General features: G+C 41.5%; 1 protein-coding gene across 2 annotated transcripts in view; it reads left to right on the forward strand.

The window, feature by feature from the left end:
- Window positions 1–19,803, forward strand: part of erbin (erbb2 interacting protein) — a 48,415-nt gene that overhangs the window by 26,126 nt on the left and 2,486 nt on the right. Inside the window, exons 4-21 of one of the 2 annotated variants that reach the window (XM_085464235.1) lie at window positions 2,948–3,026; window positions 3,165–3,254; window positions 3,983–4,039; window positions 5,811–5,874; window positions 6,082–6,156; window positions 6,851–6,995; window positions 8,904–8,976; window positions 11,117–11,246; window positions 11,329–11,444; window positions 12,094–12,163; window positions 13,566–13,665; window positions 14,967–15,088; window positions 15,353–15,526; window positions 15,666–15,848; window positions 15,936–16,053; window positions 16,128–16,311; window positions 16,403–17,915; window positions 18,466–18,609. In XM_085464235.1, the coding sequence (XP_085320361.1) occupies window positions 2,948–3,026; window positions 3,165–3,254; window positions 3,983–4,039; window positions 5,811–5,874; window positions 6,082–6,156; window positions 6,851–6,995; window positions 8,904–8,976; window positions 11,117–11,246; window positions 11,329–11,444; window positions 12,094–12,163; window positions 13,566–13,665; window positions 14,967–15,088; window positions 15,353–15,526; window positions 15,666–15,848; window positions 15,936–16,053; window positions 16,128–16,311; window positions 16,403–17,915; window positions 18,466–18,609 (3,437 nt within the window). The remainder of the gene's footprint in view (window positions 1–2,947; window positions 3,027–3,164; window positions 3,255–3,982; window positions 4,040–5,810; window positions 5,875–6,081; window positions 6,157–6,850; window positions 6,996–8,903; window positions 8,977–11,116; window positions 11,247–11,328; window positions 11,445–12,093; window positions 12,164–13,565; window positions 13,666–14,966; window positions 15,089–15,352; window positions 15,527–15,665; window positions 15,849–15,935; window positions 16,054–16,127; window positions 16,312–16,402; window positions 17,916–18,465; window positions 18,610–19,803) is intronic. The other variant, XM_085464236.1, reaches the window with a different exon arrangement.

A 19,803-nucleotide genomic window follows, 5' to 3' on the forward strand; every position in this document is an offset into this window, starting at 1 on the left:
GGACAATTATATTTTTTCCCTCCTTGGACACTTTGTTGCGGTGGGGTTTTGGGGGGCAAACATATTTGTCCTTCTTGTTTTTCCGTTTCTTAGTACATTCACTAATATCCATTACAAAAGTTTCAGCAGTCTCCCTCTAGGAATTTGCTGATGTTTATAGGTCCTTAGATCGGTGTTATTATTTTTCCTCCCTATATTGAGGCAATGGTCATCACTCGATCACTAATAAATTCAAAAACTGCCAAGAAAAAGCCAATAAATGCACAGCAGTAATCAGTCATTGTGTAGTTATATTTCTAGTTAGGATGTAACAGAGGTTATGTGCACAGATTCCCCACCAAAACATAAATCCCCAGCAAGTGTGAATGTAAGTGAAAATTGCATTAACTGGCTGGTAATTACACCCATTTTTAAACGGTCTCTTCATTACTTGCAGCTCAGAAGTAGTTGGACATTTGAATAGTAAGCTGCTCCATCAGCAGGTGTGGTTCCCGATTGTTTCCTCATTGTTTAAAATAAATCTGGAGCTGACTCTGGGGTTTGACTTTGCATTTGGTAGCTATTCATATGAACTGTCTGTGAAGGTTCTCAGTCATCCAGGTCATATGAATCAAAGGAGCTTGCAAAGAAAAGCGTCTGGACTTCTTTAAGTTACTTGAAGACGTTTCACCTCTCATCCGAGAAGCTTCTTCAGTTCTAAGGTCAAATGGTGGAGAGTCCCAGATATAACCTAGTGGGAGTAACCCCCCACAGAGGGACAAAAGGACCCCCTGATGATCCTCTAATCAGAATCAGAATCAGAATACTTTATTGATCCCTGGGGGAAATTATTTTTTGTTACAGTGCTCCATTTTAAACCAACATTAAAATTTGAAATTTAAAATTTAAAATTTGAACATTGGCATCCTCGAAAGAGTGTCCTTTATCCTTAAAATGCAGATGGACTGCTGAGTCTTGTCCTGTGGAGGTGGCTCTTCTGTGTTGTGCCATGCGCTTGTGAAGTGGCTGTTTGGTCTCTCCAATGTAGAGGTCTGGGCATTCCTCGCTGCACTGTACAGCATGCTGTACAGTGCAGCGAGGAATGCTCACATTTTGGACAGAGAGGACAGATGGTTTGAAAGAGGAGTGAAAGAAGCCATCTATGTCCACTGTGAGCGACCATCTTTGAACAGAGGCGGTGGTTTACGACACCAACTCTCTGCCATCTGTAATCCAGTTTTGAGATCCCTTCCCAGACGCCTTAACACCCACTCACATCCTGGGCCATCTGATCTCAGGAATTCGCATGATAAGGTGGGGCCAGGTTTCACAATGAACTCACCCGAAACTCGGGCTGATTGGGACCCACACCCAGTTTCACACCTTGGCTCAGGCGATTAGAGGATCATCAGGGGGTCCTTTTGTCCCCCTGTGGGGGGAAACTCCCACTAGGTTTATATCTGGGACTCTCCACCATTTGACCTTAGAACTGAAGAAGCTTCTCGGATGAGAGGTGAAACGTCTTCAAGTAACTTAAAGAAGTCCAGACGCTTTTCTTTGCAAGCTCCTTTGATTCATATGAACTCTTAACTAGACCAAGGTGTGGTCAGTGTAATTTGAAAGGAAAACAAAAGGCCTTCCAGTTCTGGTATACCCAATTTGTACCAGGAAGATGTTAAGAGAAAAAAAACATATACAAAAGGCAAGGAAGAGCTCATACTACATCCTCTTTCAAAATGACATGGCATGTACTGTATGTTTGCCAGAGGAACTGGTTCACTAGTGTTTCTAGATAAAGTGACTGTTGAAGCAACAGGATGGATTTTTAAAACTTATAGCTTACACTGTGCTGAAAAGCTGCAAGACTAAAAGGCTGGTGCTTTACAGTGCAGATGGATAATGACCCCAAAACCCCAAAAGTTGTTTAAGGCAATGAAAGGGAATGTTCTTAAATGTCACTCACATGACCTCAGCTGAGTTGAGATGCCTTTTAGTGAAAGCAAAGCTGAAAGCAGAGAGACTCACAAAGAAGCAGCAAAAGCCTGGCAGAGCATCTCGAGGGAGGACATGCAGCATTTAATGATGTCTGTGGAAAGGATTGCTACAGATTCCCATTTAAGTAATAATAATTATATTTATAATAATGCTAGTTTGTCCAATTACTTTGGCCTGTGTAAAAGACAGGACTGTAAATTATTAAAGGTGAATGCAAAAAATTGATTTGCATCTTGACTGCTTCATTTTAAATCCATGAGTGTTGTACAGATCCAAAGTTAGGGAAAATAGCCTGACTGTCCATACGCTTCTCTACCTGCACAGTCGGCAAAACCCTTTCAGGAACAGAGAGGTTAAAAAGGTACTTGGACTATAAACGAGTGTAAAAGCAGCCTAGATTAAACAGACATTAAAGGATGTAGTGGCATTTTCATGAACCGGAGCTTCATGTCCCGTGTTTACATTAAATGGAGCTTATCCTTCCACACAAAGCACTTTAGCCTAAGTGTTGTGGGCATAAAAGAAAGTAGGTGGAAATAAACCATGAGACTTGGTCACAATGCTCACCTTGCTGTGAAGGTTTGGTGAGAAGTTGCAGACTTCAAAATAGATCCCTCACCTTCTATTTTTGTTTTTGCTCTTTGTTTCCTGCTCTTTTATTATGTAACCGCATGCAGTTCTGCACTTTTCTTCTCTCTTTTCAGTGAAGACAAAAAATAAGGGCGAAGAAAGGTGCAGAGCTGCTCTTATTATACCACGATCACACTCTGTTCAGTCAGAGAACCTTTCTGGTTGTTTATTTGTGTTAAATAAGATGTCTTTCATTATGTTTTATCTTTTTTTCATTTGACGGGAGTTATTCATTTTGTGTCAGCAGTAACAAAGCAGCTGAGATACACTGAGCAGATGTAGCTTTGTAGTCGTACTCCTGCCCTGCTGATGATAATTTTTGATGACTTCTGTTTCTCTCCAGGCATCCAGGACTTTCCAGAGAACATCAAGAACTGCAAAGGCCTAGCAATTGTAGAAGCCAGTGTGAATCCCATATCCAAGTGAGTTCGACTTTCCCTCACCTAACACATTTTAGTTTAATGTTCCCTATAAAGTTTGGGTTCCTAGTGTTCTTGCAGAGGCTTACGAGGCTGCTTGTGTGTTCTCATTCGCGTTCTTGCCTTTGCATGTGTTATCAGGCTCCCTGAAGGCTTCACTCAGCTTCTGAGTCTGACGCAGCTCTACCTGAACGATGCCTTTCTGGAGTTCCTACCAGCCAGCTTCGGCAGGTCGGTTTCTTCCCTGGTTTGTCACACGCTGGACTTGATGGAGTCATGATACTGACATTTGAATTTTCTAAATGCAGTCAAGTCATTAACAACCGCAGAAATGCAACACAAAATGATGCTAGCTCGATAAGATGACCCAGTAGAAGTGATTTTGATTCATACTGTGGGCTACACTTGTGCTGTGTGGCACCAGGACCAAGTACTACTTATGTCATGTCAACAGCACAAAAGTGATGCAGCGAGCATACACAGAACTATTATATCTCTCAGACCTGGCTTACCATTAATTCTTTAGCATTTACATTTAAGTCATACTGGAGAAACACACAGCTTTAAAAAATTATCACTTTATTTAAAATGATCATGTTGTCTTCTTAACATTTACTTACTATACTTTTCAATATATAGTTAGGCTACACAGATTATTAATCACTTTCATTACTTGCGCGTTACACAAAGTTTGTGTTGAGCCTTCTGAATGCAGAAAACGTGATGTGATCTGGTGCTGATTCCATCTTTATATTTCTTCCTTTTAGTACTAGTTCTATACAAGAGAAGATTACATCAGACTTTTTTTGCTGTCATGTAACTGCACATCATAGCTGCTTAGTGAAAGATAAGCCGGCTGAGAAAATCATGGCCGCTAAGCTTCAAAAGCCATTTCACATAATATCCCTTTTGGGGAAAATCAACTAATTATGACAATGATTTTTTTTTCCTGCTTGCAGGTTGACTAAGCTACAAATCCTGGAGCTGAGGGAGAATCAGTTAAAGATGTTGCCAAAGTAGGTGGTTTTTATTTAGCAAACCTTCCAAATGTGAAATATGAAGAATGTTCATTTTAATTAAAAATAATAATAAAAGCAGAGTCTCTCTGAAATTAAGTCGCTTTATGAACTGCGACAAGATTTATTTTTTATTTTTTTTAATCCCTACTTCCTCATTGTCCTCTTCCTCTTGCACCCCCTGCTATGTCTGTCCTTTATCCTTTGTTTTAATCATAGACTCTTTCTCTAAACCTCTAACTGTAGTATTAAATTCCACTGTGTTACATAAGAGTCCCCTTTACTTGGCCACTTGCGCTGACAGGTTTTATAATCCTCTACTGAGACAGTGGTGAAGGTCTTTTTGCTATTTGAGAAGTGTGCTGTGAGACTGAATGTCCCACAGATATTAGAGAAAGCTCCAGGTGATTTTTGGGGGAAGTCAGTCTCCCTGGTTTCTCTTTAATTTCTGTCACACTTGACTAGCTTTACCATCTTACCATGCTTAACGATACTTGCCTTTTTTTCCCCCTTCCCCCCTCTGTCTGAGTTTCCTTTTATAATTTCCCCTTTATTATTATTATTTTTTGCATTTATTTTTCACTGACTGATGTTCCAGCCGGTGTATAAAGTGCAGTACAGTCAGTGCCACAGCTCGGAGCGGATCCCTTTTTTCTGGCTGTGTTTATGTGACAGAGGCCAGACCTGTTAAAGTCTGGAGGCCTGACAAAGAAAGGGACTAATGATCGGGAGCGTTGCCAGTGCAACACACAAGCATTTCAGAGATGTAAACAATGTGTGCAAAGGGGTGCAATAGAAGTCTTCTCAGGGCTTTCATGTAGAAGCTGCTGCCTCTATTCTCCATCTCTCTCCTCTGGTGCACAGACACACACTGAGCACATGCATAAACCAAGTGTTTTAAAGAAGGCTGCAGTGTTCCTCGCTCAGGGTCATAAGCCCCTTAGTGCTGTTTTTTTAACTGGTGAACTCACTTTCTAGATTAGCCAAAACAGCTCTTTCTCACCCTTTTTTAGCTGTTTGGTTTGGTGTGGGGTTTTTTGTGGTGTGGGGAGAAACGCTGTTCGTTCCTTGGTATCATTTCTGTCCCACAAGTACATTTCCACTAACACAGTTTTCACGGTGTCTTGATTTGCTTTAGGGTTGGGATTATACTTTTTAATCAACTTTTATATTCACATTGTGAAATTGACAGTCAATGGAAATGTTTTATTTTTATTTTGCTTTTATTTGCGCATGCGCGTGTCTGTGTCTGTGTACGTGCTACGTTTTTGTTTTTTGCTGCTGGCAGTAAAGGACAAATGTCCTCAAAGGTGTCTTGTTATTCGATCTGTGAGGAAAGAGTTGTTCTTAATCACTAATAATAAGCCTCTATGAAAATATTTTCTCTCCAGTTGTCTGTTGTGCTGTGGTCAGTTAAATCAGTGTTGTAAGCAGTGCGTGTTTACAGTGTAGGGGAGAATGTGAGCCTGTGGCCTGAATGTGAGAGAAAATTTGGAGCAAGGCTTAGGGCACATTTTCCATTATTTAGAGCATATTTCTATCACGCCTAAGCTCTAAAAGGTATTTATTTCCACATAAAATTATTCAGTGACAGGAGCGAAGGCGGAGCATGTGTGCTTTCCAAATCGAACAGCATGAAAACTGACTGATAGTGGCATAGAGGAGGAATTTTCTTATGGCTGTTTTTTTTCTTCTTCTTTAATATGTAAACCATGAAATTCATGTGTTTTTGTTGTTTTGTTTTTTATGTTTCCTTCTTGTGTGTCTGCAGAAGCATGCAGAAGCTCACACAGCTGGAGAGGTTGGACCTGGGGAGTAATGAGTTCACTGAAGTGGTGAGTATCTTTCAGTCAGTCTGTCACTGCTCGGGGCTCTCACCTCGTCCTTCCTTAATCTGTTCCCTGTCCTATTTTGGTTTTTTAAGCACGTATGTTGAAATTTTTCTTTTCCTTACACTCTGAACCGTCATTTATACATGATAATGTGATTCATTTTTTTTAGCTTGCTCACAACTACGTGCTTTCTCTTTTCTACATCTGCAGCCTGAGGTGGTGGAGTGGCTGACTGGACTCAAGGAGCTGTGGATGGACGGGAACAAACTGACCTTTTTACCTGGGGTATCATATACGCTCATATTCCCGTTCAGTGACTGCTGCGTCTTAACACATCATCTTGAGATTATTTCCCTCGATTCTCCCCCAACCCCCCAAAACTGTGTGTCTCCTCAAGTCTTCATCAAAACGAGCTGCAGTCAGTTTACATCAGACTTTGAGCTCTCTAAAACCAGCAGAGAGGGCTGCGCTTTGAACGCGATTCTGTCGTAGGATGAACTCGCACAACAAAATGCATAGTTTTGGGTTTGCATATGTCCCCCAGAAAAAAATCAGCTATGAATGAATTCTTATGTCGGTGTGTTGACAGTCAGGATTTGTTAAATGAGGCTCTTCTTTCATCCAAATGACCAGCTTGTTTGTAAGTGGGTCATAATTAAAGCATTAGTTCTGCTGCCAGCATTTCAGTAGCATCAGCTGTAATCACAATCTGGCCTTTTATAAGCCATGACGTCTGTGGAGTATGAAACAAACCATTAAGTGTTACTCATTTTATTAGCAGAACAGTGTTTTCAACCTAAAATAAGTGTGATATTGTCTCCCACTGTGGGATTATATCATGTCTGCATATATAGTTATTTACTTCACTGCAGAAAATGTTAGTTAACTGCTTGTTTGTGATCATTTTAATTTACTGCCACAGTTTGCATCTCATACTGCTGCATAAATTAAGGGTGACTTTTTATTTTATTTTGTGCAGATGTTGGGGACACTAAAACAACTGGTGTATCTAGACGTGTCGAAGAACAACTTGGAGATGGTGGATGAACAAATCCGCGGCTGTGAGAATCTACAGGACCTTCTGCTCTCCAACAATGCTCTCACACAGCTGCCAGGCTCCATCGGTAAAGATCTGTCTCACACACACACACACACACACACACACACACACACACACACACACACACACACCGTATTAGAAGACCTGTTATGAAACACCTTAACTCTCTTTTAGCTGTTGCCAGCTTTTAAATCTTTCCAAGCCCTTCATCAGTGAAAAAGCCTCTCTTGTCTCTTTCTATGTCTCTTTTAGCACTTGCAGTGTGAGCCAACGGGACAGTACTACCACAAGACTTTATTTTTCTGTGTCATTTTCTCTAATAGAAACTGATCTATATATAATTGCAACAGAGCATGAAACTGATGTGCTGCATAATAACCTTTTACTTATTTTTCAGTATTCAGTGTTATTTTTGGTTTTTGATGAAACCAAATTATGCTAACAATATAAAACTGTAGTGAAGTACACAGTGAGATACAGACATCACAATATGTTATGAGTAACAGAAGAAATACAATTATTCAGATATTTCTACAGCTCAGGATTGCTTTTACCCAACCCTTATTCATCTCTAATGAATTAGGTTCCAATTACTCATGTATTCAAATGTCACGGGTATGAAACATTTAGCAATATCAATGCAGCTTACTCATTTATGATTCACTGCGTCGTTTTGTTTTTCTTTGTGGACAAATAGAAATAAAACACCATATTCAATTTGGGTTACATTTGTGACAAGTTGTTAAGTGACCAGTAAAAATAAATAAATTGCTCAAAAATTAAGAAACTGATATTTAGTATTATACATATTAAGATTAAAGTTATTTGTGTAAAAAAACAAAACTCCACAGGTTTTAAATCAGTGTAAAGACACACATTGGCTCACAAAGGTAAATATGATTTAAACATGAGGTTAAAAGTTCTGTAAAATAAAATCATTGAGTACAATAATGTAGACTTATATTAGATGTTCTGGGCAAGCCTAAAAAAAGCAACCTGGATCAGCAGTTTTCTTCCAGCCATGAGGGACACAGTTAACTCAGCATTAAGGCCTCTGTCGCACAGACCTACAGACCAGCTAGCAACCATCTGGAAAATGTATGCGCCACTTGGTGGGGGTTGCTGCCAATTGCTATGAAACCAATGAACCCCATTCCATTCGATTTCAATTCAGTTTTATTTCTATAGCACCAAATCATAACAACATTCACCTCAAGGTTATTTATAAAGATAAAGACCCTACAATAATAGGGAGAAACCCCAACAGTCAGATCACCCCCTATAAGCAAGTGGCCAGAGGGGCCGATGGCGCGATATGGCAGCCTCGCTTCTGTCAGTCTGCCCCAGGGCAGCTGTGGCTACAACTGTAGCTGCCTCCACCAGTGTGTGAATGCGAGAGTGAATGAATAGTGGTATTGTAAAGCGCTTTGGGTGCCTTGAAAAGCGCTATATAAATCCAATCCATTATTATTATTATTATAGTTGGCGACAGTAGGAAGGAAAATCTCCCAAACAGAACGTGTCAGTGGCAGCGATGCTGCCCCATTAACCCTCAGCAGTGCAGAGCCCGACAACTTCTCTGTGCGACTGGGTGACAGACAGCTGACAATTGTGTTGGCTACTTTTTTTCCCCTTTTTCAAATGTTAATTTTGACAAATAGGTGCCTATTTTTCGAAATAAATTGTAAAGCTACATTTATAATATTTATTGACAGTCATAATTTTGAATGGCATACTTACTCCTATCCCTTTTGCAAAAAACAAGACTAATAAAATCCTTTAAATTCATGCAAACACTGCTGTTGAAATCATGGTTGATGACGACTGCTATAGCCATTACTGTATTGACAGTATGAATGAATCTTCCTCTTTGCTGCGTACCTGCGTACCAGCAAGTGATAGTCAATAACTGATCTGAGCTGTTGTCGACGCCTTCCTGATCCTAGCTCTCTGTTCCTTTTTTTTTTTAAAGGCAACCTGAAGAAACTGACTGCACTGAAAGTGGATGAAAATCAGCTGATGTACTTGCCAGATTCCATTGGAGGGTGAGCATCACAGCAATAGATTTGATAACAGCAGAGTAAACCCTGAGCTCAGTGGATTATTGTGTCGTTTTTTTTATATCTGGAATCCATTGATCTGATAAAACGTTTTTCTGGAAAAAGTAAATATCCCCATTAAAGAGAATGCAACCCCTGCTCGGTTTGTTTTGGTCTCGCGCTGATGATTGGTAGCTTAGTAATGGCTATGGTTATAAAGAGTGGTTATGAATGTCAAGTCTTTGAATCTGCCATAGCGATTTAAGGACAGTTCATCCATTTGCTTCAGTGTAAATGGTAAAAATGGTAAATGGCCTGTATTTGTATAGCGCTTTTCGTGTGGAAGGGCTGCTGGTAAACACTGGTCTCATGACCCTCATAGACAGTAATGATATGAAATCCTGTGTTACTATTCAGAGGTTTTTCTGTCTAATGTATACAGGTAAACCCTCAGTCGCCAGCTGCTGAGTACCGAGCCAGGTCCACACGCTGATCCTCTTTCTACTCTGAATCATTGACACACAGTTGACAAAGATTAGGTTCCATTTAATCCATGCTTTTATTTTTTTAATCCATCCCCTCCAACATCCATGAGAAAGACAAATCTACATTACCTGATAAAAACAATTGTATCTGTGCAGTTTTTTATTACTGTTTTCAAACACCCTCAATTGCCCCTTATGTTAGAATGTGCCGCCTTATGTACTTTGACGTAGATTATGTGACAAAGCCTATGGTTTAACTTAATCCCATGCAAGGGTTTTAGTTTAAGCAAGCTCATTTCCTCCCCCATTTATATGTAGCTGGTTTCGTTTTACTTCGCCACTTGTCCACTGGGGTTTTTTTGTTTCCCTGGTGTATTTTTAGTAGACAGGCGTCAGATCCTTGTGGCGTTTCATGGTACTGTAGCATATGAGCTTTCTGGACGTGGGGCTGCTTTGCATTAATATGAAACCCAGCGTGCATTTACATTTTTCACTCAGCAAAATTCCGCTTAAAGGATGTCCCATGAAATATTTGAGATTTGCATTTGCATCAGTCTATTTGTGTTTCACCGTCACTGTACAGTAACATTGATCAGAGCTTTTCTTATTTAGTTACTTAGCTGTTCATTATTTAATAGTCTCTGTGAAGAATTTAAAGAGATCAGAATGCACTGACGGTTGTAAGCAATGAAACCAGATGCATGTTAGTATGCTTAACAAAAAGAGCCACCTAAATGTGGTAGCAGCGCTGTGTTCAGTTTCTTCTGCATGTGTTTGAAGCCCAGCAGCTGCCGTCTGAAAGAGCTTTTTCAGAAAGAGCAAAACTCCAAGTGAATCTTGTGCTAACATCCTAGACATTACATGGCTGTCTGCTTAACATCCTTCAGCCATCCTGAGCTTTCTAGTAAGTAATAGCTTGCTTAGCTACAAATCTTAATATTGTTATTGAAGCCCTGTCCATTGGCCGTTCCTTTGGAGTTGATGTTGCTCTTGGTAATCTTCTTAAATATTTCCCACCCTGTTATGACTGTCTGTGGCAGTTTAGAGCTAAGATGATCTTAATTTAGTACCTGCCCACTTGGTGGTGTTAATGGCTTTTTCACCTGTTAACAAATTGATATTGCAACCAGAGAGCCAAGAAATTGTAGCACGTAGGAACAATAATGTACCACAGACAGGGATCCTACCATATCATCCTTCTTTCCATCTCAACCTAATTTTCTGTCTCTGCAAACAGTGTAGGATATGTGACTGTGCAAAGGACCGCAGAAATAAATTCACCACGTCACACACAGTCTAATCCCAGATTGCGCGCATTGATATAATTTACATAAATTAGATAAACACGTTTACTGTATTTAATAAATAGGTCTCAAGTTATACTTGTGTGTGTGTGTGTGTGTGTGTGTGTGTGTGTGTGTGTGTGTGTGTGTGTGTGTGTGTGTGTGTGTGTGTGTGTGTGTGTGGACATGCAGATGTCCAATCAGAGATGAGCAAAAACGAAAATAAATTAAAAAAAATGTATTGGTGTTCTCCATTGCAGCAGTATGTTCAGTATTTCTTTGCTTGTAAGTGTCTGGCTGCTGGTGGTAACTTCTTGGCAATTTAACTGCAAAAAAACTGCCATTAAAGTGGATTTTTGCCATGTCTCTCTGCATCAGGCTGACATGCATTGATGAGCTGGATTGCAGTTTCAATGAGATTGAAGCGTTGCCAGCCACCATTGGCCAGTGTGTCAATATGCGCACCTTTGCTGCAGATCACAACTTCCTTGCCCAGCTTCCACCCGAGGTGAGTGTGCGCATCGGTTTGTAGATTTTAATCCGTGTGTTCACTGTCTGCAGTGAGAGTCATTGGTGTGCTCGCTTCACAGATGGGCAACTGGAAGAGGGCAACTGTGCTGTTTCTACATTCCAACAAGCTGGAGTCTTTGCCCGAGGAGATGGGCGACATGCAAAAGCTCAAAGTCGTCAACCTCAGCAACAACAAGTGAGCCTTCTCTGCTTGTTGTATTTTTATTTTTTTTGTATTTTTTAGAAACTCTGGCCTGATTTTAAATATTATCTAAATCCAAACACGCAATTGCTGTAGTCTTCTGTTTTTTGTTGTGCATCAGATCTATTTGCAATTATTTACTTTGTTCAGACTAAACAAGATGTTAACTATGAAATCTACACATTTTGTTCCAGATTTTATCAGAATTACACAACATAACTGACAAAACAATTGTTAGATTAGTTGATAAAATTAAATAATATATAATCAATTTTACGTACTTTAAATCCAGGACATTTTAAAAGCAGTGATTCCTTCACTATGTAAAGCTACCAGTTAATAAAAGCAATCAAATGTCTTGTCTTACGCTTATTTTCAAATGTGGAGTTTGAAATTGTACCTGCTGATTACAGTATTGTGATGAAGGCTTATTAGAATGAAAAAAGGGTAAGGTCTTGATCGTTTCCTTTTTTAAGAAAAAAGGGACATTTTCCAGGCTTCTCTTTTATAGTCGGCCTGCTTAGATCAAATTTGCCTGACAAAATGAATTAAATTGACTTTTTTTTTTTTAACTCGCCCAGGAAAGCAGTTTTAAGCGTTTTGGTGACTGAGTTTTGTTTTTTTGTTTTTTGTTCTACTTCAGGTTGAAGAATCTTCCGTACAGTTTCACCAAACTGACTGAGCTGACTGCAATGTGGCTGTCTGAAAATCAGGTAAGGCTGCACAAGTATTAGGCATAAAACAATAAGGCCTCTGGGTTCAGAGGTGTCAGATGGGGACAGCAATAGCAGGAGCGTCTGTGACTCGCACTAAAAATTCAGCTGTAAATCAAGAAGCCTTCCCGGTAGCTCGCAGGAAGGTACATCTAACCACTTCCAGGACATCTGATCTAATGCAGGTCAGATTGGATGACCAGTCTTTCAAACAGAGTAGAGGTTTCTGGCACAAGTTCATTTACAGCTAAAGAGGTTGAAGCACCAGTAACACTTGTATTATAAAGAACCTCTGTATTGCTTGATCAACACATTTGGGTCATTCTGTATTTCAAATTTAAAAGGATCCTAATGATTCTCAGAAAATGCCCCCTTAATGGTTATTTGAGTGGCAATCTAGACAAGAAACCTTGCCCACTGAATGTGTAAATCTGAATGACAAGGAGGGCATTTGTAAGACGAGACTGCAGCAGTCAGACGGAATTAAAGTGGTGTTCAAAATTACCAGGCAAGTTGAGGTGCATGAAATTTGGACTTCTTAACAGGAAATGTCTGGTCGGCTCACATGAGAGCAAAAGGTTTATAATCCCAATTTGTCACAGCAGGGTGACTTTCTATTGTAAAGGAATACTTGACCTGGTCATATTGTCAGTATACAGAGGCAACGAAAGGATGGAGAACACTCTGTGGGACACTGTGGATTCAGTGTGTTGGCTTTTGTTCAGCTTATTTCCAAATTACAGTCTGACTCTGACTGCATTCTCAAATCAATTATTCATGCCTTTTCCCCTCTCCTGGCTAGACTGTCCCAAGGTTCTGTTTGGGTGCCTTAACAAATTGTCCCCAGGAAACTGCAGCTGTTTGAGAATGCTGCAGAGAGAAGATGTAGAGTCATCCACACAGCATCCATCACTGCTGTCCTGCTCTTATATAAACTGTCTGATTTGTAATGAATAAAATCTCTAAAATTTTGTGGTCCTTATATCTTTCCACAATCACTTTCCTACCTAAATAACTCCTAACAAGGACACTGCGAAGACAGGCAGTCTGCAACAGCTACATCAACACTAAGACACATGGATGCAGTTGGACAGGTGCAACAATGCAGACGGGGGCCTAAGGCAAGCTTAGAACAGCCTCATCAACAAATGGATGACAGGAAGAGGCACCCAGATGTGTTAAAGTAATGTGAAAGCAAATTAGAAGTGAAGAAAGTCGGCGTGAAATAGCTGTGTAGAATTCGGGGAAGACGGGTTGAATTTATCACGGCTCCATCTTGTGATGTGTTATTTTCCCCTGCGGTTAAGTGTTCTCTTCCATATTTACGTTTTTGATGTCCCATGTATTTGTCAAAGAGCTGCTGATTTTACATGGCACTCAACCCCATATTTTGTCCACACAGTCAAAACCCCTGATCCCACTCCAGAAAGAGGAAGATCCAGAGACTCAGAAAACAGTGCTGACCAACTACATGTTCCCCCAGCAAATTAGGATTGAGGAATGTGAGTAACTGCTCTTTGTTTGATATACATTTCCAAGCTGTAAGTGGCAGATTATCAAACACTTCACTCACCCACCTGGGTTTCAGCATCAGGACTAAGTACTACTAGCACTGACATAAACCCTAAATTCTCATGGACATTCTTAGGTGTTAAGAAGACTATATTGTGTTACCCTCACAAAGTTTGATGACCTACAAGGATCCCTAAATGCATATTTTATAAAAGACCTTGTTATCTGAGACTGAAGCAGGGGAAACACTAGCCATCGTCTTCTTGTCAAGCACCTGTTTGTTTGGTTTCCTTTTACAGCAGACGGCTCACACTGACAGTGTTGTATCTTTACTTTAGAGTAATTAGTGGTTCGTGGTCGGCGTGCTTGAGCTACTGAAATGGTCACGAGTCTTTTTTGAGACGTCGGGGATTTCTGTCACAGCCTGAACAGTTACGGCCCTGTGGCGGGCTTTACACCATTTGCCGTGTTTATTAGCTAGGGCTTGTTTCCGATCAAGCCTTTTCTTTTGCTTGGAAGCTGGAAGTATTCACAGCCTGACTGCAGTTAACATGTTTTACAACTTGTTGATATGGAGAGTACACAGCAGGTGACTCAGCGGGTTCACTGTGACTTCACGCTGTGGGGTGTTGTCAAGTGAGCTACAGTTGTGTGTGTAATCTTTTGAGCTGATGTTGTCAGAGAATTAGTCAAATGGGATCTCTTATCAGAAAATTCTACTACACACCTTCACACTTAGTCTCTCTATTGCTAAATCGAGAGCAGTAAGCTTTTTACAACAGGAAAACCACACTGACTGACACCTTCACAAATATTTCACAGCGTCTAATTGTCTGCTTGCTTCATTTCAGGCAAGTCGTACAGGAGTTATGGTGAAACAGAGAGACTGAGTTGAATCTTTCATGCTTTTTTCATTACCGATTAACCACAAACTTGCTTCTTTGCGTTTACGGTGGAGTATTCATACTGAAGATTAGTACATAGTAGCAAAATATTCTCTTGAAATTTTTGGATGCCATCATAGAAAAGGAATTTATTGCAACATCAGTTCCAGGGTTTAACAGCCCTGTTTGGTTCTTTTTGGAGTTTTTTGGGTTAACTCCCAATTTTCAAGTTCCTCCACAGCTCCCTTCAGTTTATTGGCATTCCTCGTGTTTCCTTTGCGCCATCTTGTGGTCACATTTATTATGTGACAGATTTAGGTTGAATTAAAAAGTCCTAATTTGGGTGGGGAAAAAATTCAAAAGACAAATTTTGATTCACTGCCTGGCATTTTTATTTTTCCCCACAGACATTCCAAACTCTGACTCTGAGAGCTTTAATCCAACTCTGTGGGAGGAGCAACGCAAGCACCGAGCTCAGGTGGCCTTCGAATGTGACGAGGACAAAGATGAGAGAGAAACGCCCCCGAGGGTTAGTGCTGCACATTTGTTACTGCTTATATAATTGGAAAAGGAAAAACAACAGTGGCGACACGAATTACCGCAGCAGCAGGGGCTTTTTTGGACACAAATCTTCACTTTGTTTCCTCCTCTGCGGGGATGGGGTCTTATAAAATGGGATGTAATTTCTGCTTAACCCTGTCATCTCTAGCATGAAAGCAGTCTTATTTATTTCAGCGTGTTACCATTTTTGGTCAGCTTTAATTTTAAACTCTGTGTATTCAAACTGTTGTAGGAGGGAAACCTGAAGCGCTACCCTACACCATACCCAGATGAGCTGAAGAACATGGTGAAAACAGCCCAGTCGGTGGCTCACAGGCTCAAGGAGGATGAGTCGAGTGATGAGTCCAGCAAAGAAGCAAAACCTGTTGAGAGAAACCACATTGGAGTGCAGGATGTGGGGGTAAAGGTCAGTGAAGGGCTCCACTTGGAAAGAAACCAGCCTCTTTCATTTCTGGTGTCATGTTGTTGGATTCATTTAAATTCCCTTTTTAACCTCTCCATAAGGTTTTAATGCATAACTAATCACCTGGACTGTTTTTGTGCAGGTGATTGAAGCCCCCTGTCCCAATGGTGTAGCGTCAAACATGGAGGCCCAAGTGTCTGCCGACGTGTGTGGCCAAAATCTCTCTGCACCCGAAGCAAAGGACACTTCTGAGTCTTACAGCTCCCAGAAAATCCCCCTCAAGTCTTCAGAGGACTCGATGATGAACCACGAGGACACACTAGAGGTAATCCAAATAATTCAGTACTTCAGATTTTTAGGACTTCTCACAGTTACACAAACAAGAAGTACAAAGTGCTTCCTCTGTCTTTAGGATTCTGAGGAGCTGTCAGATGAAGAAGACGAGATGAAGATTGCAGAGCTCAGACCCCCTCTTATTGAGATTTCCATCAACCAGCCTAAAGTAGTGACTCTAAGTAAGGATAAAAAAGGTAACTATGAAGGATCTAAAGTGAAAATTGAAATGTCTGGATGCAGAACACTGACAGTAATTTCTGATTAACAGATGATGGGAAAGATGCAGATTCTTTGCTGGATGACACCGTGGCTAACAGTAACCAGAACAACAGTAACTGCTCATCTCCATCACGCATGTCAGACTCTGTGTCTCTGACCACAGACAGCAGCCAGGACAACTCTTTGTGCACACCTGAGAGAGAGGCAAAGATGCCTTTCCTACCAAAAAGCCGGTTAGTGCTTTTCCGTATGGTAATATACACTAAAGAGGGGAGTGCTCCTCCTGCTCTTATTTTACTATTTCAGTATTTGTCCTCATTTCAGGCAAGAAGATGAGAATATGAACCAGCCTAAAGATACCACCCCTCTCCTCCATAATGGCAATGGCTCTGAAACGTCCCTCCAGGCCCTCTTAAAAACCCAGCAGGCACCACCAGAGAAAATGGGAGACTACGACCTGTCCATGGAAGCCAGACTGGCCTTCATTGAGAAGGAAATAAACAATGGTATGGGAGACACGTACACCAAGTGGGACCAGATTAATATGAATGTGACCAAGCTGCCAACTGACAACATGGTTCAGCTGGATGAGCTGGATAAAGGCAAGAATGGTTCGTTAGCTCAGGAGGAAGTGGACAGCAAAGAGGGTTACGATAACATGGATCATTTACAGAATGGAAATCGACAGGCAGGTGACTGCAACGATAGTCTGGGGAATAAAAGCCTAGGGATGAGAGGAGAAACAGCTGCTGTGCACGTGGCCTCGACAGGCGTGACAGCCTGCAGTGACATGTCTCTATCTCACAGCACTGAGGAACTGTCTCCAGAGAAAAGGTGCCATCCCCCGCAGGTGTTGAAGTCTCACAGCATCAGCAACATAGAAACAGGGGCCATGAGGTTGTACTCCTTTGATGGAGATGATGACTCAGTGGGGACTAGGGTGGCAGGGGCCGGGCCAGGGCCAGGAGCTCAGGGCCAGAGCATAGTCAGGAGCAAGTCAGCCGGCCAGTTGCTCAATGATCAGACTCTCCTGGTCTACCCCAACTCCTCTGCGTCCTCTTCAGACCTGCTCTCCTCTTCTAAGCTTCCTGCCAACACAAGCAGACATCCAGTCTCCTCCAGCATGGCCATGGGAACCCCTCCTCCTCAGTACAACATACAATACACAAACAGTGACATGTCTAAAGAGGGTCTCTGGGGGCAGAGGACAGCCATGGCTTCAGAGCAACAAGGCTACCATCCTGCTCCTCCTCCACACTCACTAGCCAACACAAATTACTCAAACCGTAATCAGGCGCCTCCTTACCCTCTGCAGCCCCAGCAGAGAGGCCCTGCGATGGCTTCCAAACCTTCTGGGGAGATGTGGGCTATGGAGAGACTTCATTCTGCTGCAGGCCAGCCTAGAAGCAGCACCCTGCAGAGGCAAGGCAGCACTAGCTCCACAGCTTCCATGTCTGACCCAAGGCGTATGCAGTTGTCCGAAGGAGACTACATGACATACAGGGACATTCACACCCTCGCCAGAGGGCCACTAGCAATGAGTCACGCCATGCAGAGGCCCCTCTCAGCTCGCACTTACAGCATCGATGTACCCGGAGCTTCCAGGCCTCACAGCAGCAGGCCACCGGCCCATGAGCTTCCAGAACGGACCATGTCTGTTAGCGATTTTAATTACCAGCACAGCAGCCCCAGCAAGAGGCCCAACACCAGGGTGAAGTCTGAGCACTCACTCCTCGACGGGCCAGGACAGATGCAGGGAGGAATGGGAGCAGGGAGGGTTCCAGTAGACTGGAGAGACCAGGTGATGCGGCACATCGAGGCCAAGAAGATGGAAAAGGTAAAGAGTTTTATTATGAAAAAAGAACTTGTGTGTGTGTGTGTGTGTGTGTGTGTGTGTGTGTGTGTGTGTGTGTGTGTGTGTGTGTGTGTGTGTGTTTTCATCCATAAAAGCCCACCAGCATAACATGACCACAAATGAACTCCTAATATTCTTTAGGTGGAGGACACTTTAAACAACAGGATCTCACTCTGCACATAGTTTTGGTTTTTGTTGGTGCTTCTGAATGCAAACAGAATTTAAGACTGTAGTGTCAAATAGAGGCAAAGAATACATAAATGAAAGCAACCACCATCACCATAAAGAGCCCATCCCTACTTTGAGTCACCTCAAAACCTGCTGAAACAAACCAAAACCTAAATGTTTGTGTGAATCAGCTATTTAGGTGTAGCCTACTAACCCAGCTATATGCAAACTATACGTGATTCACTGCATGTTTGTCTGTATATGCTTTAAACCTCTTTGTTGTGTTTTTTATTATGTCATCACTCATTTGGTGCATTGCATGGCCACCACTGACTTGTTGGTGCTGGATGTTCCGTGTCATCAGAACGCGCTGTCTCGCTCCTATAATTCCAATAACGCTCCGCTGAGCTGGTCTCACTACGGCAGCTGTAGGGATATGCATGCCAGCCAAGGGTCCCTGGTCTTTAGTGTCAGGGACGGACAGCCCTACGGAGCTCTGGGCTTCTGTGTGAGTACTGTCAACTCGTAGATCGCTCCTGCAGCTCATACTAAAGCCAGGGTATCCAGTTCCTGCAAGTTTCACATCCTTTACAAGAGAAGGAAATGTCTGTTTCCTTCTCTCGCCAATGTTGAAGTGATCACAGATGCTCGGAAGCCATGTTTCACTTGTCCTTTTATAGGCAAGGGAAAATATCATTCCCAACATATGATTTTCATGACCATGATCTCTGTTAGTGCCTAAAATATCAGAGTGAAACATGGATGAATTCTGGTTTTTGTGTTGTTTTTTGTGGTTAAATACAAGTAGAGCTGTTTAAAAGGGGTCTCCTTCTTTATTTGTACCATCATTAGTTGGTTTACTTGGTTTCTCATTTAGAAACTTTACTACATCTGTGGTAGAATGAGATTAGTATAATTTCATACTGAATTTTGATAAAAATTATTTGGAAGTAATCAAAGGTGAAACTGCTTCCTAACAAAATTTAGAGGCTGTGTGAGGAAAAAAATATCGGACAACATGAAAACAAACTTTGTTTTGTTCTCTCTAAGAAAAGTCTACTTTCATTTATTCATGAATATTAAGTATGGTACAAAGCAGCTCCTTTTAAACCTACCAGGCTCTTGTACATCAGAATCAATATCGCCGTGCGTCATCTGTCTTCCTTGTTGCTCTTGCATTTCACAAACCATTCATTTTCTTCTCCTTTAATTGCACTTCAAATGCTGCTTTTGCTCGTCTGCCACCTTCTTCAATCCAAACTTTTGATCACTTCAGAATCGCTTCATAACCTCTCACGGTGTGTGTGTGTGGGGGGATGAAAGCTATGTTTGTGGAAGGTAAGTAGTCAATGTGTGTGTCTAAATGATTTAGAAAGGGGGTATTAGATCTGTAGAGGCAAAACTAAAGCTGTCTGAGAGTGTTGTGTAACCACTTTACTGCTTAACATTCAAGATTCATCTCATCTCCTGGTGGCTAATGTTCCAAATTATATTCTGCTTGGTGTTTAAATAGAAGCTATGCAGACTTTAATCTCAGTTTTTCGTGTCTTAGTTGGTGTGTTGATCGCTCTGTGGTGTCGTCTAAATCAACAGCTTGTGTGATCCCAGAGTCTCAGTAATCGATGTTTTTTGTTATCCTTGATTGCAAATGGGGTTAAAGTGGGCAAGTCCCTAATGGTGTCCCAGCACCTTAAATCCAATA

This window comes from Copadichromis virginalis, linkage group LG7 (assembly GCF_057382275.1).
Source record: "Copadichromis virginalis isolate Kocher_CV1m ecotype Utaka linkage group LG7, C_Virginalis_male_GT1.1, whole genome shotgun sequence".
NCBI classification, from domain to species: Eukaryota; Metazoa; Chordata; class Actinopteri; order Cichliformes; family Cichlidae; genus Copadichromis; species Copadichromis virginalis.